This window comes from Artemia sp. Qi Xiang Cuo, chromosome 13 (genome assembly GCF_049724085.1).
Source record: "Artemia sp. Qi Xiang Cuo chromosome 13, ASM4972408v1, whole genome shotgun sequence".
NCBI classification, from domain to species: Eukaryota; Metazoa; Arthropoda; class Branchiopoda; order Anostraca; family Artemiidae; genus Artemia; species Artemia sp. Qi Xiang Cuo.
Genome location: NC_142806.1, coordinates 13812714 through 13832807, shown reverse-complemented (window position 1 = coordinate 13832807; position 20094 = coordinate 13812714). Strand labels below are relative to the sequence as shown.

General features: G+C 35.4%; 1 protein-coding gene across 1 annotated transcript in view; it reads left to right on the top strand.

Moving 5' to 3' along the window:
* The window catches only part of LOC148944986 (proton channel OtopLc-like), a 104814-nt gene that overhangs the window by 3274 nt on the left and 81446 nt on the right, over nucleotides 1-20094 (top strand). The window contains exons 2-3 of the mRNA XM_089099192.1: nucleotides 1399-1513; nucleotides 3726-3831. Of these exons, the coding sequence (XP_088955318.1) occupies nucleotides 1412-1513; nucleotides 3726-3831 (208 nt within the window). The 5' untranslated portion in view covers nucleotides 1399-1411. The remainder of the gene's footprint in view (nucleotides 1-1398; nucleotides 1514-3725; nucleotides 3832-20094) is intronic.

The following is a 20094-nucleotide window of genomic DNA, read 5'->3' as shown; positions in this document are numbered from 1 at the left end:
GCTTTTATAGTTCTTAACATTGGACCTGATCGTCTCTTACTAGGTTGCTAGCTACCGCTGCAATCCGGATTTGTCTCCTGGACATCATGGAACAACTTAAAATTCCTTTTGCAAACAGACTAATTACACATGATATTTTATAGTTTGCAGTGTTTCTTTTCTAATGTTTCATACGTCAACGATGTACTTCCGGTATTCCGATTTCATTAGGTTCATTTTGTTGCGTTGAAAACTGTAATTTTACTGGAGTTTATTCTGTCGTATCTCTCTTTTATGCTATGACTATATTTAAACTAATAGAAAATAAAACTTCTTTGAACATTTTCAGGTATTTCTCTAGTCTCAATTAAAAAAGTTAATTTGTGATGAGAGACCATAAATATTTTTGCAGTTTAAATAATAATTTTTAAGATTCAGAACTGAGAATTAAGATATTGTTATCTGATACTGAGCCATGTTCCTTTTGTAATATTTCATGTGTCATAGATGTAGTTCCCGTAATTCGATTTCATGAAATTCATATTTTGTTACGTTGAAGCTTGCTGGTATCTCTCTTTTCACCCTATAAGTGAATTTAACCTAACAGAAAATAAAAGTTCTTGAAAAATGTGCAAGTTTTTCTCTAGTTTCAATTAAAAAAATTTAATTTTTGATGAAAAACCTAAAATATTTTAGCAGTTTACATAGTAGCTTTAGAGATCTAGAACTGAGAAATTTTAATTTACGAGACAAAATAGCATTTATTGAAAAAAATTAAGATACTTGAAAGTTCAATTAAAAATTACATAGGCAGAAAACTTCATTGCAATACTGATGTCCTAAAAATGACGTCACTCACATAAATATTTTTTTTTCTAAAATTAAGGCTTTAAAATTAAGTTTGTTAAACTTCTGACCTATCTATATATTTTTTTTCTGTTTTTTTGCCAGAATATCTCAGGATACAAATTTTTTCGAAAAAAATATGGAACCATTTTCAAGTAAAAAACAAATAAAGGAATAAATAAACAATTTTGCTCACTTATAAAGATAGAATAGCCTATATATTTTAACGATAAGATCTTTTTAATTTCTTCTCATTGTAGTTCTTCTTAATTTCACACGTCAAATGTCTTTAGTATTATGTTTCTCGAGTACTTTTTTGATATATTTTAGCAGACACGATGTTTGTGACCTCTCTCACATATTGTCACTCCCCTACTTCAGCACAAAATTGCTGGCTATATTCAACTAAATAGCATTTACAACTATAAGGCTATGGTACTAAAGTTGTTATTTCTAGTGAAGTTTTAAAAATCAAATCATGATTGTTTTTAATTTAATGCTTGGGTAGCACTTTGCTTCAATGTCAATCATTTCAGAATAAATTTGTATTTTATTTAATTATCTGAATTGCAGCAACAGTTTCATTATGGTGCTTAGTGCATTGTATGCAAAGATGCTTATTATCATGGGAGTAACATTCCCTATTTCAGAGATCATCTCACCTGAATTCACTGACTCTTCTTTTTCGGTAAGTTTATTAAGCTCATTAGTCTTCTTCTATTTTTCTAATGAATTTACTAACGCAATTTATTATAATGGTTTCGAAAATTACATTTGCGCATTTATGCAATAAAAATAAATTGTTCTAATTTTCTAATATATTTAAGCGCAGATTGAGCCATACAGGTATGTATGAGCCATAGCCACAAAAAAATACTAATTTATGCGCATTTATGATTTTGGTTGTGAACATTTTTTTGTGTTTATACAGTAATTTATGATTCTGGTAATTTTTCTTATGTAATTGACGCAGAGCCAGTTACTTGAAAAGATAGAAAGGTGTAATTTGCTCATAAATTAGCACATTTTCATTTTTGGTTTTGAACATAGTTTTTGTGTATTTATACTGTAATTTATGATTGTGCTAATTTTATTATGTAATTTATACACAGCCAGTTACTTGAAAAGATAGAACGATGTAATTTGCCAAGGTATGGTGCTAAGTCACATGAATGTTCTAACTTATGCACATTTGTCATTTGGTTTTGAAATGATTTTTGCGCATTGATAAGGTAATTTAGGATTTGGTAATTTTCTAATAATTTATACACACCCAGCTACTTGAAAAGAAAAACAGATATAATTTGCCAGGGTATGGTGGTGAGTTAGATGAATTTACTACTTTATAAGCATTCATGATTTTGGTTTTGTACATAATTTTTTTTTGCATTTATGCACTAATATATTATTTTGGTAAAATGTTATTAAATTATGCACAACCAGTTAATTGAAAAGAAAAATATGTAATGTACCAGGGTAAGCTTCTGAGTCAAAGGAATTTGTAATTTGTGCGGATTTATGACTTTGGATTTGAACATGCTCTTTTTCGCTTGTCTGGAAATTAATAATTTTGGTAATTTTTCAGTATAATTTAAACGCAGGCTTGAAAAGAACGAAAATACAATTTGACAAAATTTAATTCTGATTCAAATGAATTTGCAAATTAAGCGCGTGTCTGATATTGGTTTTGAACGAAGTTTTTGTGCATTTAGGCCTAATTGGTAATTTATTACTCTCATAATTTTCTAATATGATTTTTGATCACCTAGTTACTAGAAAAGAAAAAAGATATAATTTTCTAGGTATAGTTCTGAGTCACTTGCACTAAAATTCTAGGAAAGTAGTTAAATAAAGTAAAGTGATTCTAGATGAGTCTTATGCCAAGCTAAACTATTGTCATAATTTTGTACAAGGGTATAATCATACCAGCCTACGGTGCCATTAATGAATTTCGTATGTAATTTGGTGAGTTGAGCTATGTTCTAGTTTTAGGCGTAGTTTTATAATTGATAAATCAGAGACAAGATTTCTTATTATGGTTTTTACCTCTAGTAAAAGATATCTCTAATAATAATCCCAACACTCGAAGCTGACGTGTTGGAAAGAACAACCCGGCTCTAATGACCACTCCTCTTATTCTACAAATTTGACCCACACCCTTGGGTCGCACTTTCCAAAGATATATCTTCCCTCGTAAAAGATAATATAGGACTTTTTTCCTTTACCAAACCACCTTCATCTCTGTCCCTGAACTCTACCTAGCCGTAGGCGAAAGTGATAAAAATAAACATAGGTAAAAAGGTAAAAAAAAACTTATTACTTCGTAAGTCAAAAGCCATGTCAGAACTCAACCAAAAAAGGCTTTAAAAACTGCACAATTTAAAGAATAACCTTAGACGCGGATGCGTGAAGCTCTGACCCACAGTGATGGCCTATGAATGGTTTTCTGAACTGAGCTAAAAAAAAAACTTACCCTTGGCTTTTCAGGCAATTTTGTTTCCTGTTCGAGGCTTGATAATTATTGAATTTTTAAAGACATGTCATAATCTCTTAAACAAGAAAAACTATTTACACAATAAAAAAATATTTAATAGAGTAAATATCTCATTTGTTATGAAGATGTGTGTGCGTGAATTTACTCTTTGAAAAATTTTTGAAAAAATTTTTGAAAATTTTTGTTATCTTTGAAAAATTTTTCAAAGATAACAAAAAAAAAGAACTTTAATGAAACATTCAAGAATCGTAAATACAGTCACTAAAATAAAGTTTTTTTTTGTGAGGGAGGGGTGTTTCGTGATTAGGAATTTATATTTTGTCTTTAATTACAAATATTTTCAAGCTAATAAAGTAAACAAAGGTACAACTATGACTCCTTAATCCCCTTACATTTTTTTTTCCAGGGCTTTTATATTTACTTGTATGTAGGAAGTATCTTATACTTTGGTTATGTTTTCTGGACACTGTTCAAGAACAGAGCTGAAAAGACAGCAAAGACATACTGGAATCGTAAGTCTTATTTTCATAAATTCCATTTTAAGCCAAAACTTTTTAGAATTTTAACTTTAGATATTTTTTTTTAGCTATTTTACCAGATTTGGGAAAAAGATACATGTTCAGGAGTATGAAAGAGACCTTTCTGACTCCCTGCCACTCTACTTGAAAAAATAACCTATTACGAAAAAAAAATATGGAAGAGGCATGGGCAGGATGGTCCTTGCTTTTGCCCTATTTGTGGACATAAATTAGGGTGTGGGTCGTATGATTTGTCTGTGAAAACGATTTATTGGGAGTTGCATGGCTTAGGTTTGATGGCTGGTGGTCAGAGATGAAAGCTTTGTAAGTTTTGAGGGGTTAGGACAATTTCTCAGGCTAGCATGGAGCATAGCAGTATATTTTAATCTTTCGTGGGACATTTTTTTTATGCAGCGTGAAATAAATAGAGTAGAATTTTTATTTTGTCCCAACTTAGAAAACAAACAACTAGACATATGCAAAACATCATATTCCTTGACCCGCAGCAAAATGTCATGAGAAATAAAAAAGGCATAGCTTGAAAGTTTTTTTCAGTAAAGAGCAAATTGCGCTCCAGTCTTTAGAAGGAACTGGGGGGGGGGGTTAGCCCTGCTCTTCTTTGTGGCAGTTTATCCTCGCTTTAAAATTGACTTGTTTATTTATTTTAATTTGTGCTCAATTTGGGTTTCTTTTATTTACTAACAGTAATTAATGCTCGTCTAAAGCTTGAAACCTTATTTGACTTTATCTCTTCTCGTTTTGATTTAATGTAGCTCTTTACTTTTCTTTGAACAACCTTTTTACAGTAAATGGTTTTTTAAAATTAACTATGTTTATAAGATTTTCAGTTATTTGTGGAATTTTTTGTTACTCTTTCATCTCTTTACGTCGCCCCGTTTAACAACTTTCCAATATAAACTTTTTACAACTATACTTGTGGCTCAGTCCCTCTCCCTTTTTGCCTAATCCCTGGATATAGCCCTAGGCCAGACACCTGTGCAGGAATTCTTTTAGGAGAAAGGGAAGAGGGGTTAAATGATAAAAACCAAATAAGAAGTGTCTGAAAAATCAGGGAAATTTAGGATTTCGGGAAGAAGGTGGGATTAGGATTTAGGACTTCGAGTACGTCACTGCCTGAAGCTATATAAGATTGTTTGCCGATTTCAAATCGGTACTATCTGGCACTAAGAGTCAACTATTGATAAGAAAAAACTACAAAACTAATGCAAATTATTTGAAGCGACTCCCCTAAATAGAGGTTTTCTGGATGTAGGATCTAGGGGAAGGAACAAATATTTATTTTGTTTTTCTTGTGGAAATAACACAAGTGTTTTTCCAAATGTAATGAGGGTTAAATCACCTCTCCTGATTGGTACTCTCGATTATTATAATATTTATTCAAACGAATAAACTTTCAAATGGGGATAAATCCATTCATTTAGACAGTGAAAAAAGACAAAAGTGAAAAAGTTTTTTTTTTTTTTTTTCACTGTCTAAATAAAGGGATCTATCCCCATTTGAAAGTTTATTTTTTTGTCGTAGAATGGCAGTGTGGTCTAAGAAAACAACACCTCAAACTAAGAAAACAACACCTCATTAAAGGTGTTACGTCGAAAAAAAAAATTTAGTCAAGAACAGAAAATAATCTCTACTGTTATGGTGATAACAAACAATCAAACATATGAAGCCTTTTGACTTTAAAGATCCGGTTACAGATTTGATGGTTTGGAATTTTGACGTTACTTCAATTTTTATTTTAAAAAATTATCACGTTGCTTTTGTGTATTTTAGTATTTGCTGTTGAAGAAAGGACTAAAAATCAAGGCTCTATTGTAAAGAGTCAGAGGATCGAGAGTGACAGCACCCCTGAAAAATAATATGATTCGTTCGTTTTAAATGTTAATTTTGATAAGTATTAATCTTGTCGTTGTTAACATCTTAGTGGTATTAGTTTAAATGTTTTGGGGGCTGTCGTTCCCCTTCAAGTCCCATTTTATACTAACGTGTAACTTTTCTGGAACAATACAATACAAATAAAGGCTCATTTAGGTGTGTTAATATAAATAAAATTGAAGTTCACTAAATGCGAAGTAACAAGTTTCTTTGCGCATTACTTCAACTATTCATCAACGCCTTAATATTGAAAAACATATGTTATACACTAAAAACACGGTTTCTGCAATGAAAGGGAATCGACACACAGATGGTGCGAGCTTAGTCCAAGATATATGCCTCAAAATTAGGGTATCAAACAGTTCGTGGTAACGAACTGTAAGTAAGGAGCGACCCGGGACAATAGTAACCGAAACTCTAAAAAAGGAATTTTGATACTAATAGATACATCAGAAGAATCAGATTTTTATGCTGATTTCAAATATATAAGTTTTATCAAGTTTAGTTTTACCCATCAAAAGTTACGCGCCCGAGAAAATTTGCCTTATTTTTGAAAAAAGGGGGAAACAACACCGAAAAGTCATAGAACTCTAATGAAAATCCCACCGTCACACCGTCAGATTCAGCGTATCAGAGAACCCTACTAAAGAAGTTTCAAGCTCCTATCTGCAAAAATGTGGAATTTTGCATTCATTTTTTTTTTTTTTGCCACATGAAAGATCACGGATGCGTTTTTTTTTTTTTTTTTTTTTTTTTGTTTTTTTTTTTTTTTCCAGGGGTGATCGTATCGACGCAGTAGTTCTAGAATATCGTGAAAGGGCTCACGCGAACGAAAATTAAAATTTCTAGTGCCCTTTTAAGTGACCAAAAAAATTGGAAGACAGCTTGGCTCCCTCTCACGCTCATTTTTTCCTAAAGTTGCCTAGTCAAAGCTTTTAGATGGCCATTAAGTTCAGCATAGTCGAAAATCATAAAATAAGGCCTTTAAGGATGACTTATTAACCCGGCGTTCCCAGAGAAAGGATTACAAGTTATAAACATTGCCCATTGGTTACATATAGTATTGGTTATTGGGAAGTATACAGGTGTTTTCAGGAGGATTTATTTTCTAGTGGGGGGTGGGGGTCGGAGTAGGGGCTACGGGGGAGGATCTTTCCATGGAGGATATTTCCTTGGGGGAAGGAACATTTCCATGAAGGGGGCGCCAGATTTCCCAGCATTAGTTAAAAGACGATCAGAAATTTAACAAAAAAACAAGTTTTTTTCAACTGAAAATAAGGCGCAACATTAAAACTTAAAACGAACAGAAATTATTATGTATATGAGAGGGTTCGCCCCCTAGTCAATACCTCGCTCTTTACGCTAAAGTTTTTTTAGTACTTTCAAAAGAGCTATCTATTCTAATTAACTGGCCTTTGTGATTCAGGGGTTTATGATTCGAAAAAAATTCGAACTTTAGCGTAAAGAGCGAGGTATTGACTAGGGAGCGAACTCCCTAATATACGTAATACATACGGATACGAATATAAAAACATACGAATATAGAAATTCGTTACATAAGTTAATTCGTAAGTTACGTCAGAACAAAATTTTGAGAAAGCCAATTAGCAAAAAAAAGAAAATAAATATGCGGATTTTGTTTTAATTATTCATGTACGGTGAGCCAAAATCAAAGATACATTAATTCAAAAACGTTCAGAAATTAACTAAAAAAACAAGTTTTTTTAACTGAAAGTAAGGAGCGACATTAAAACTTAAAACGAACAGAAATTATTCCGTATATGAAAGGGGCTCTCCCCTCCTCAACGCCTCGCTCTTTACGCTAAAGTTTGACTCTGTCTCAAAACTTTTTTTTTAAACAATAAAAAACTTTAGCGTAAAGAGCGAATGTTGAGGATGGGACAATTGCTCTCCAATCACTTTCAACTATTAAAAAAGGCTAAGCCCTTTCAATTTCCAATTGAATGAGCCCTTTTGAATTTTCTACGACAACGCTTTCAATAAAAACCTTATATTCCCCCAGGGCATAACTAACAACCCTTGTCCTGATGGCTGTGGGGGGAGGGGTTTTCATCCTTAAGGACCCAATTTCCAAAACTTTGTACGTTGTGTAATAAAATGGCTATCTAAAAATTTTGATTGGGTGTCTTTGGGGGAAAGGTGGGCGTGAGAGGGGGGTTAGTTGCCCTCAAATCCCTTTCGACTATTAAAAAGGGCACTAGCCCTTTGAATTTCCAATCGAATGAGCCCTTTTTCAATTTTCTACGACAAAGATTTCAATAAAAACCTTATTTGCCCTCGGGGCAGAACTTATAACTCTTGCCCTGAAGACTGTGGGAGGAGTGTCCTGCTCAAACGTAAATTCCCTGAACTATGAACTGCGTGGAACAAAATTTCTATCTCAAAATTTTATTGGATGTGTTTGGGGAAATGGTGGGCGTTGAAGGGGTTTTAGTTGCCTTCCAATCACTTTCGACTATTAAAAAGGGCACTAGCCATTTCAATTTCAAATCGAATGAACCCTTTTTGAACTTTTTACGACAACGCATTCTATAAAAACCTTTTATGCCCCCAGGGCATAACTTACAGTCCTCGCCCTGAGGAATGTGGGGGGGGGGTTGTCATACTCAAAGACCTAATTTCCGGAACTTAAGACTACGTTGAATAAAATGGCTATCTCAAAACTTTGATTAGATGTGTTTGGGGAAAAGAGCGGCGTGAGAGGGGGGTTAATTGCCCTCCAATCACTTTCGACTATTAAAAATGGCACTAGCCCTTTGAATTTCCAATCGAATGAGCCTTTTTTGAATTTTCTACGACAACGTCTTCTATAAAAAAACCTATTTGCCCCCAGGGCATAACTTATAACCCTTGCCCTGAGGGCTGTGGGGGAGCGCCCTCCTCAAAAACATAATTTCTACCTAGAAATCAACTACACCGAAAAAAATGGCTATCTCAAAATTTTGATTGGATGTGTTTGGGGAAATGGTGGGCGTTGAAGGGGTGTTAGTTGCCTTCCAATCACTTCCGACTATTAAAAAGGGCACTAGCCATTTCAATTTCCAAACGAATGAAGCCTTTTTGAAGTTTCTACGACAACGCATTCTATAAAAATCTTTTATGCCCCCAGGGTATAACTTACAATCCTCGCCCTGAGGGCTCGGGGGGGGGGTTGCCATACTCAAAGACCTAATTTCCAGAACTTAAGAATACGTTGAATAAAATGGCTATCTCCAGAATTTTGATTGGATGTGTTTGGGGAAAAGGTGGGCGTGAGAGGGGGGTTAGTTGCCCTCCAATTACTTTGGACTATTAAAAAGGGCACTAGCCCTTTGAATTTCTAATCGAATGAGCCTTTTTTGAAGTTTCTATGACAACGCCTTCTATAGAAAAGCCTTATATGCCCCCAGGGCATTACTCACAGCCCTTGCCCCGAAGGCTGTGGGGAAGTGTCCTCCTCAAAAATATAGTTTCTATCTTGAAATTAACTACCCTGAACAAAATGGCTGTCTCAAAATTTTGATTGCATGCGTTTCGGGAAATGGTGGACGTGGAAAGGGTGTTAGTCGCCTTCCATTCACTTTTGACTAATAAAAATGGCACAAGCCACTCCAATTTCCAATTGGATGAGCTTTTTTCAAAGTTTTTACGACAACTTATTCGATACGAAGTGCCCTGCTCTAAAGGATAAAATTAATAAATAATACATTGGGCAAGGCTTCCAATCACTTTCGACTATTAAAAAGGGCACAAGCCACTCCAATTTCCAATTGAATTAGCCCTTTTCTAAGTTTCTACGACAACTTCTTCGATACAAAGTGCCCTGCTCTAGAGGATAAAATTAATAAATAATACATTGGGCGAACATCGTTCTTATATGCCCCCAGGGCATAAGTTAAAACCATTGCCCTAATGGCTTCGAAGGAGCATCTGACTAAAAAACAAAATATAGAGCTAGGAAAACGCTGTGCTGAGCAAACGGGCCCCCTTACAGGTTTGAGTCAATGGTTTTGGGAACCTAATGGGCGTGGGGGGGGCTCGTTAACCTCCAAAAATTGTCGAATATCAAAAGAGATAGTAGTCCATCCATTTTCCCTTCGAATGAGCCCTTTTCGAAGTTTTTACGACAACTCCTTCGATACGAAGTGCCCCTTGTATGGAAAACAAAAAACAAAACCAAACAAAAATAAAACATTGTGCCATCATCGTTCTTTACTTAGGCAGCACGATCGCGTTGCCTATGACACATTTTACTTAGAAATACATTTTTAAAGTGAATATCAATTATTACCTATGTTTACGACGAAGCTAATTTTGAAGACCACAGTGCCTTTCCATGAAGATAAATAACAGTTCGAATATTAATAAATCCTTTTGTTAGAAGTAAAAAATAAATAAATAAATAAAAAATATACTAGATATTTCCATCACATATACAATGATCGTTATCAGCAGAAATACTAAAATAAAACAGTTGAGCCAAATCATATATATAAAAAAATTAACTACATATTGTTTACTGCTCTTATTATTTTTTTTTTTTCAATGCAATACCGGAAGTCCCGGAATAACCAAAGCTGATTGTTTTTTTCACTGTCTAATAAAAGGATTTTTTCCCTATTCGAACTGTTATTTTGCTTATATATATGCATATATTTTTTTTAACTTTTAGGCTCTCTAAACATGACCATTAAAATTATGTCTATAAGGGACGTGTTTATAAGGAGAAAATAACTTGCGCCTTACTATAAAAACAAAAAAACAAAATTACCGTGGATTGTCAGTTTAATTGACATATACTGATATTTATTGCTTAAAGTTTTGAAAACTTTTTATTTAAGATACTATGAAAAGTGAAAACATTTCAAACGTGTTTTGTTTTCAGTAAAGTGCAAATTGTGTTCTAATCTTAAGAGGGCCTGGTATTTATCAGCCCTACTCATTGCAATTTTTGCTCGTTTTGAGTTTGACTCGGCTATTTATTGTAATTTCTGTTCGTTTTGAGTTTCATTTCCCTATTGATAGTGATTTGTGGTAGTTTTATGCTTCGAATATTACTTGACTTTATTTTTGCCCATTTCAATTTCCGACTAATCCCTTCAGTTTCCAAAGGAATGAGCCCTTTTTGAAGTTTCTACGACAATACCTTCGATACGAAGTGCCCTGCTCCAAAACCAAAAAAAAAATAATAATACACTGTGCCCACATCGCTCTTTACTGCCTACGATTTTGTTACCACGAACTATTTGATGTATTTTTGTTTTTGCAAGTCCTCCATGCATGCTTGTCCTCCATGTCCTCCTATTGTATCTAATTGTTGGGTTTGGGATGGGGTCAGTGGCGTGACTCTGTACGCTCAGCCAGAGTCAAGCCAGCTCTAAATGGGTACCTGGAGAAATCTGGGGAAGGTAAACAGGAAGGGTGTGCGAAAGCACAGGATGGTTGTCCCCAACCCCCCATTGCACTTCCTGGCTGAAGGGCAGAGAAACAGAGATCAGCACCGCTGGTACGGACTGTAAAGTCCAATGCCGTATTATTTACCTTTTTATTTACCTTACCATATTCAAGATGCGATAATGAGCTGTATTCTGGCACCGTTCCCTGTCTAATGATGCATGGCAATGGATGCATAGGTCTTGTCGGACTAACCATCCGGCTTTTACCTGGTTATGATCGACAATAATGAAAAGCCTTGGACAAAACAAACCCTTTGTAGACGATCTTTAGCACGTCCACTGACCATCTAACTGGACCTGTTTACGGTAGTCCACTGCAATGTACGTGGTCTCAAATCGAAGTTTGACCAGTACCTATATTTAGTGATCTTGGTCAAACCGTCTATCATGTGCATCCCTGAGACCAATCTAATACCATGACATACAGAGCAGTGAGGTTGCCTTACAGGGCTACACACTCCTTAGGCAAGATCGTGAACGTAGTGACTGCACTAAATACAGAGGAGGAGGTGTTCCTGTTTATCTACAGAGCCTTATACCATATTCATGCCTAAATATACCATATTCAGCAGGAGAAGAAGCTCTGTGGGTTAGGGTCCCAAATAAGTCCATGATTGTTGGTACCGTGTATGGCCCTCCAACCTTCCCTATTACCAGCTAACTTGAAGTCTATCTCGAATACATTCGGAAAAAGTACGCTAAGTCTGCCATTATCCCCATGGAGACTTCAACATCCATCGTAATGTGTTGCTTTGCAGTAGAATACTGACAATGAAGGGTTGTACTTATTTAATCCATCTCTCTCATACGGGCTGGAACAACTTGTCGATATTGACGCGTATCACTGCCGAAACGGATCTTCTGGTCTTGACCTTTTCCTTACAGATCACTCTGACTTCCTTCAGGTAGACGCGTATGCTTTCACAAGTGACCATGTTACCGTCATTGCACATGGAAACCTTCGTATTCCACCTCCAATAAAGCATGAGCGGATAATCTGGTTTTACAACAGAGGTGATTGGGATGGTTTGAGAATCACTCTTCGTTCTCAACAGTGGAGAGCCTTTCTCCTGGAAGGCCCAAAGAAAGCTGCAGAGAAGTACCAGCAGGCCATAGTTGACTCTGTTAAAAAACATAACCCCTCAAAATGGATCCAAGTGTCCAGTAAGCATAAGCGCTAGTTCAACGCCCGGTGTAAGAAGCCTATCCAAGCAAAGCAAAAGGCCCACAAGCAATGGCTATTTTCACAGTGCGAAGAGGATTGTCATTGTCAAAAATGAAACTGTAAAGAGAGTCGACGAGTTTCGTCTACTGGGGATTCTTTTCTCTACCAATCTTTCTTCGAAATAACCATCTTGATCGGGTGAGAACTTTCTGCACAAGAAAGCTCAGAGTCACTCTTCGCAGAAAAAACCATCTTCCACCCAGCTCGAACTCCTGTATCAGACCCACAGCTAAATATAGATGCTCGCTATATGCTGGTGCATCACAAACACTGGTGGCACTAATCCAAAAGATCCAAAATTGGGCAAACAGGGTGAGCTGCGCCTCTACACATGACTTGCTCCAGTCTCTAAATGAAAAGTTTGATGTAGCGTCAATGGCTATTTTCTACAAGTATATGAGTTCACTTCTCTCAAACTAGCTCTCTCGCATTGTTCCCCTTTTGTCCAGCCGACAATGCAGATGCGAAGGTACACAGCTTGGAGGACATGGAGGAGGACATGCCAAGAACCGAGGATATCTAAAGGAGGATATCTAAAGGAGGAAATGCCGAGAAGCGAGAACTTGAGGAAGAGATTCATCCGGTGCTGCACTTCTATCTGGAATGATTTTACTGGGTTTTTTATTGCTGCAAATTCATCTGTTTACTCCTTCAAAGAAGATTCAACACACATTTAAAACCTTGAGGTTTCAAAACGAGGTATCTGAATAGCGGTATATCAGAAACCTTTAAGTACCTGATGCCGTAAATATAGAGAAAAAAAAACAAAATAAAACACCTGTCAGCACCAATTGGCATCGCCTATTACTTTGTCTCATGTTCCAATCTGAAGAATGATATTGAATTGTCAAATATTACACAAATTGTTTGCATAGTTTATTATCTTCTAAGAAATAAATTCACTACATAATACCTACCCTATTTGCTTTTTGAATCTTCTGTTTGCATATAAGACTACGTAGATGCACGGTTTGAGCTCTAGAATTTTCGAAGAAAATTCGACGTTTTGTAATTGTCCTTTGTCCTTTAGACTTTGGGTTTTTGAAAAATTCAATATTTGTAATGGTTGTTTGTCCAAACGATCTTGCAAGTCCTTTGTTAGAATCCTTTGTTTTTTTATTTCTAATCATTTTCTTTTAAAATATGTTTTAATCCACCTTTAAACATAAATGCCTATTCGAATATATATCTCCAAGGCATTCTATTCTAAGGCGATTTCATCCGGAGTAGTTTATGAGTATTGATACCCAACCATAGATGTTTATTTTCCTTCTTTTTTTCTATTTTCTATTTCTATTACGCTCATGACATAAGAGATAATTCATATCTTGATCCAGAAATTCCAACATTTTCTGAAGGATTCTAAAAAAAACTGCTTTATTGTCACAGCAACATTAAACCAAGTCCTTTAATTTAAGTGTCGCGGTAAATTTTCAAATTATTTCGAATATTTAACAGAAAATCGAGACTTTACTAGGTGGTAGTTTAGGATTAATATGAAGATATGAAGTTTTTATCAGTACTTGTGAAGTCTAATATTAGTATTTGTGAAGGGCTTATGAAAACTCATAAAGTTTTTTGTAAAAATTAAATAAAAAAAAGTTTTTTTTAACTGAAAGTAAGGAGTGACATTAAAACTTAAAACGAACGAAAATTATTCCGTATATGAAAGGGGCTATCCTCTCCTCAAAGCCTTGCTCTTCACGCTAAAGTTTTTTATTGTTTAAAAAATAAAGTTGTGAGACGGAGTCAAACTTTAGCGTAAAGAGCGAGGTGTTGAAGAGGGGACAGCCCCTTTCATATACGGAATAATTTCTAATCGTTTTAAATTTTATTGTCGCTCCTTACTTTCAGTTAAAAAAAACTTTTTTTTTCATTTAATTTCTGAACGTTTTTGAATTAATGCAGCTTTGATTTTGGGTCACCGTACATGAATAATTAAAATGAAACTTATATATTAATTTTACTTTTTTTGGCTAAATGGCTTTCTAGAAATTTTGTTCTGACGTAACTTACGAATTAACTTACGTAACGAACTTCTATATTCATATTTTCTATTGCGTATATTAGGGAGTTCGCCCCCTAGTTAATACCTCGCTCTTTACGCTAAAGGTCAAATTTTGTTCGAATCACAAACCCCTGAATCCCAAACGCCGGTTAATTAGAATAGATAGCTCTTTTGAAAGTACTAAAAACAATCTTAGTGTAAAGAGCAAGGTATTGACTAGGGGGTGAACCCCCTCATATATGTAATAATTTCTATTCGTGTTAAGTTTTTATGTTGCTCCTTACTTTTAGTTGAAAAAATTTGTTTTTATTATTTAATTTCTGACCGTTTTTTAAATAATTCTGGGAAATCCGGCACCTCCTTCAATGGAAATTTCCTTTCCCCCAAGGAAACATCCTGCATGGAAAGATCCTCCCCAGTAACCCCCTCTTCTGACCCCCCCCCCCAATCATAAAACAATCCCTCCTGAAAACGTCTGTATACTTTGCATTAATCAATACTATATGTAAACAATGGGTAAAGTTCATAACTTGTAGCCCTTCCCCCAGGAGCAGTGGGGATTAAGTCATCCTCAAAGTCACATTTATTAGATTTTCGACTATGCTGAACAAAATGGCTGGGTGAAAGAATTTTGATTGGGTGACTTTGGGAAAAAACGAGCGTGGGAGGGGGCCAAGTTGACCTCCAATTTTTTGGTCACTTAAAAAGGGCACTAAAACTTTTAATATTCGTTCGAATGAGCCCTCTCACGATATTCTAGGACTACTGGATCGATACGATCACCCCTGGAGAAAAAAAAAACAAAGAAAAAACAAACAAACAAATAAAGACCCATCCGTGATCTTTCTTCTGGCAAAACATACAAAATTTCTCATTTTTGCAGATAGGAGCTCTACAGTAGGGTTATCTGATACGCTGAATCTGATGGTGTGATTTTCATTAAAGTCCTATAACTTTTAGGGGTTGGTTCCCCCTTTTTTCAAAAATAAGACAAATTTTCTCAGGCGCGTAATTTTTGATGGGTAAGACTAAACTTGATGAAACTTATATATTTAAAATCAGCATAAAAATTTGATTCTTCTGACGTATTCTTCTGAAGTAGTTTTGAAAATAAAAAAAATTTTCTCAGGCGCCGAACTTTTGAAGGGTAAGATTAAACTTGCTGAAACTTATATATTTGAAATTAGCGTAAAAATCTGATTTTTTTTTTTGTGTACCTATTGGTATCAAAATTTCCTTTTTTAGAGTTTCGGCTACTATTGAGCCGGGTCGCTTCTTACTTACAGTTTGTTACCACGAACTGTTTGAAATTCAAAGAAAACTGACATTCTAAGTCCTTTGGCCCATATTCAGATGCAATATAATTTGTTGTTGCTTAAATATATGATTCAGTCCCTGTATCCTTAGGATAGATACCCCACTCTTAAATATCGTCTTCCAACTGAATTATCAATATCTATTTTTTTATAACAATGGCATGATTATATATATGTTGCCCGAAATGGTGACTATATGCTAATGATTGGTGTTAATAATAAACACCCCGTTTAAGGTTTTTATAGAAAGCATGTCATAGAAACTTAAAAAAGGGCTTTTTGCAATTGGAAATTGAAATGGCTAGTGTCCTTTTTATTAGTCGAAAGTGATTGGAGGACAACTAACCCCCCTCTCACGCCCACCATTTATCCAAATATATCAAATCAAAATTTTTAGATAGCCATTTTGTTCAACGTAGTTGAAAGTTCTGGAATTATTTTTATTGTAGTCAGAGCACAATAACTTATTATAAATAAAACAAAGAATTGATCAATAGAACACTAAAAGTCAGTTTGTGAGGGTATTCTGCGAACATAGTGACAGCAAAAAAAAAACAGGAAAAGCAACTATATATAGTATTTACGAGAAATAACGAAGTGAATTTTAAATTATCACATGCAGCGTAATAACGCTGCCTAAGTAAAGAGCGATGTGGGCACAATGTATTATTTATTTATTTATTATTTTTTAGACCAGGAAAGTGATTGGAGGACAACTAACCCCCCTCTCACGCCCACCATTTATCCAAATACATTCAATCAAAATTTTTAGATAGCCATTTTGTTCAACGTAGTTGAAAGTTCTGGAAATTAGGGGTTTGAGGATGATGACCCCCTCAGAGCCCTCAAGGCAAGGGTTATAAGTTATGCCCTGGGGGCATATAAGGGCTTTATTGAACGCTTTGTCGTAAAAACTTAAAAAGGGCTTATTCGATTGGAAATTCAAAGGGTTAGTGCCCATTTTAATAGTCAAAAGCGATTAGAAGGCAACTAACCCCCCTCTCACGTCCACCTTTTCCGCAAACAAATCCAATCAAATTTTTTTTCAGGATGGCACCCCCCCCCCTCCCCCACAGCCCTCAGGGCAAAGGTTGTAAGTTATACCCAGGGGGCATATAAGGTTTTTATAGAAAGTGTTGTCGTAGAAATTTCAAAACTAACCCCCCTCTCACGCCTGTCATTTCCCAAAATACATACAATCAAAATTTTTAGATAGCCATTTTTTAAACGTAGTTGAAAATTCTGGAAATTAGGTCTTTGAGGATGACAACCCCCCACAGCCCTCAAGGCAGGGGTTGTAATTTATGCCCTGGTGGCACATAAGGTTTTTATAGACAGAGTTGTCGTAGAAAATTTAAAACAGGCTCATTCGATTTGAAATTGAAAGGGCTAGTGCACTTTTTAATATATCGAAATTGACTGAAGGGCAACTAACCCCCCTCTCACGCCCACCATTTCCCAAACACATCCAATCGAAATTTTTAGATATTCATTTTGCTCCACGTAGTTGAAAGTTCTGGAAATATGGTCTTTGAGGATGGCAACTCTCCCCCCCACACACAACCCTCAGGACAAGCGTTTTAAGTTATGCCCTGGGGGCATATGAGGTTTTCATAGAAAGTTTTGTCGTAGATAGTTCAAAAAGGGCCCATTTGATTGGAAATCGAAAGGGTTAGTGCCCTTTTTATTAGTCAAAACTGAGTGGAGAGCAACTAACCCCCTCTCACGCCCACAATTTCCCAAAACACATTCAATCAAAGTTTTGAGATAGCCATTTTGTTCAACGTAGTTGAAAGTTTTGGAAAATATGTATTTGAGGATGAAAAACTCCCCAGAGCCCCCAGGGCAAAGGTGGTAAGTTATACCCTGGGGGCATATGAGGTTTTTATAGATAGCGTTGTCGTATAAACTTCAAAGGGGGCTCATTTAATTGGATGTTGAGAGGGCTAGTACCCTTTTTAATAGTCGAAATTGATTCGAGGCTAACTAACCCCCCTCTCACGTCCCACCATTTCCCCAAACATATCCAATCAAAATTTTTAGATAGCCATTTTGTTCCTAGTAGTTAAAAGTTTTGGAAATTAGGTCTTTGAGGATGACACTCTCCCCAGAGCCCTCAGGGCTAAGGTTTTAGGTTATGCCCTGGGGGCATATAAGGTTTTTATTAAAATTTTATCGTAGAAACTTGAAAAAGGCTCATTTGATTGGAAATTCAAAGAACTAATGCCCTTTTTAATAGTCAAAAGTGATGGGAGGGCAAATAACCCCCCTCTCATGGTTATTTTGGGCATGTTTATTTTTAATATAATTTAAATAAAACATGTTACAGTCAGCATAACTAAAATAAAACATTCCAGTGTTTGAATATTTTTGATAGTCAAAAGTGATTAGAAGGCAACTAACGCCCCTCTCACGCCCAAAATTTCCCCAAACACATCCAATAAACATTCTGAAATAGAAATTTGTTCTACGTATTTGAAAGTTCTGGAAATTAGGTCTTTGTCAACGTTTTAATAGAAACTTCTAAAAGGACTCATTCAATTGAAAATTGAGAGGGCTAGTGCCCTTATTGATAGTCAAAAGTGATCGGAGGGAGAATGCCCCCCCCCCCCAGGCCCATCATTTCCTCAAACACTTCTGATCAACATTTTGATATAGCCATTTTGTTAGGATAGTTGAAGAATCCGAAAATTTGGTTTTGAGTATGACAACCCCCTCACAGCCCTCAGGGCTAAGGTTCTAAGTTATGCCCTGGGTGCATATAATGCTTTTATAGAAAGTGTTGTCGTAAAAACTTCGAAAAGACTCTTTCGATTGTAAATTGAGAGGGCTATTGGCCTTTTTAATAGTCGAAAGTAATTGGAGGGAGAATTGCCTCCCCCCCCCCCCCGACGCACATCATTTCCCCAAACATTTCCGATCAACATTTTGATATGGTAATTTTGTCCAATGTAGTTGAAAGGTCTGGTAATTATGTCTTTGAGGATGACAACCCTCCCCCCATAGCCCTCAGGATAAGGGTCATAAGTTATGCCCTTGGGTCATATAAGGTTTTTACAGAAAATTTTGTCGTAGCTGCTTCAAAAAGGACTCATTCGATTGGAAGACTAGTGCCTTTTTTATTAGTCGAATGTGATCAGATGGCAAATTTTGATATAGCCGTTTTGTTCAACCCATCAGAAAGGTCTGGAAATAATGTCTTTGAGGAAAACAAATCCCCCCAGCCCTAAGTGCAAGGGTTGTAAGTTATACCCTGGGGATATATAGGGATTTTATAGAAAGTGTGATCATATAAACTTCACTGGGAGCTCATTGGATTGGTAATCAGACACTCTAGTGCTCTTTTTAACAGTCAAAGTCATCAGAGGACAGCTACCCCCTCCGCCCTACACACATGTTGTATTGTCCCGAAATGTGTCTAATATAAATTTTGAGATAGCCATTCTATTCAAAATAGTCTAAATATCATATAAAAAGGCTTTTGGCAAGCCCCAGAGATTAGAAGCAATGGCTATAAGTTCTGCCCAAGGGGTATTTAAGGTTCTTATGGAAGGGATGGTTGTTTAACTTCAGAAGAGGCTCAGTCTTTCTCCTTGAAAAAGACTATGTCAATATAAAACGAACAGAAATTAATCAAAAAAACTTTTTGCACAAAATAAGTTTTTCAAACAAAAAGTAAAGAACTCAATCAAACCAAAAATGAAAAAAAAATAGAATAAAATAAACAACCATGCATACAATTACCACAAATCAGCTTCAATAAATAATTGAAAAAAAAATTAAAATAAACCAAAGTTAAAACGAGCATAAATTAATCTGAGTGGGGTTCTAAACCTATTCGTTTTAAAAGCCAGAATATAAGTTGTACTTTACTGAAAAAATTATGTTAAATGTTTTCACTTTTATTACTTTAAGAAATAAAAATTTATTAAAATTTTACGGAATAAATATCAGCATATATGTATATTAAACTGACAATGCACATTTAGTCAGTAAATACATTTAAATTTTTTTCAGTAAAGTACAAATGATATTCTGGCTCTTTACTGGATATTCTGGCTCTTTACTTTAATGGAGTTATTTACTTAAAAAAAAAAACTTATTTTATGCATTTCAAGAAATTTTGAGGGGGAAGTTGAACTTGAATCACAACACGCCGTCTGTATGCAAGTTGTCAAAAGGGTGCAACAGCTATGTCTCAGGAACAGTTTTGTGTTTGAAGTTGAAACTAACAGGGCTTGTTATGAGGGATGTTGAACTAACTAAAAGAAAATATTTGGGTCTTAATGCTACTGCTTCTACTCATGCTATTACTACTGTTACTATTATCACAACTTCTATTGCTACTAATGCTCCTAA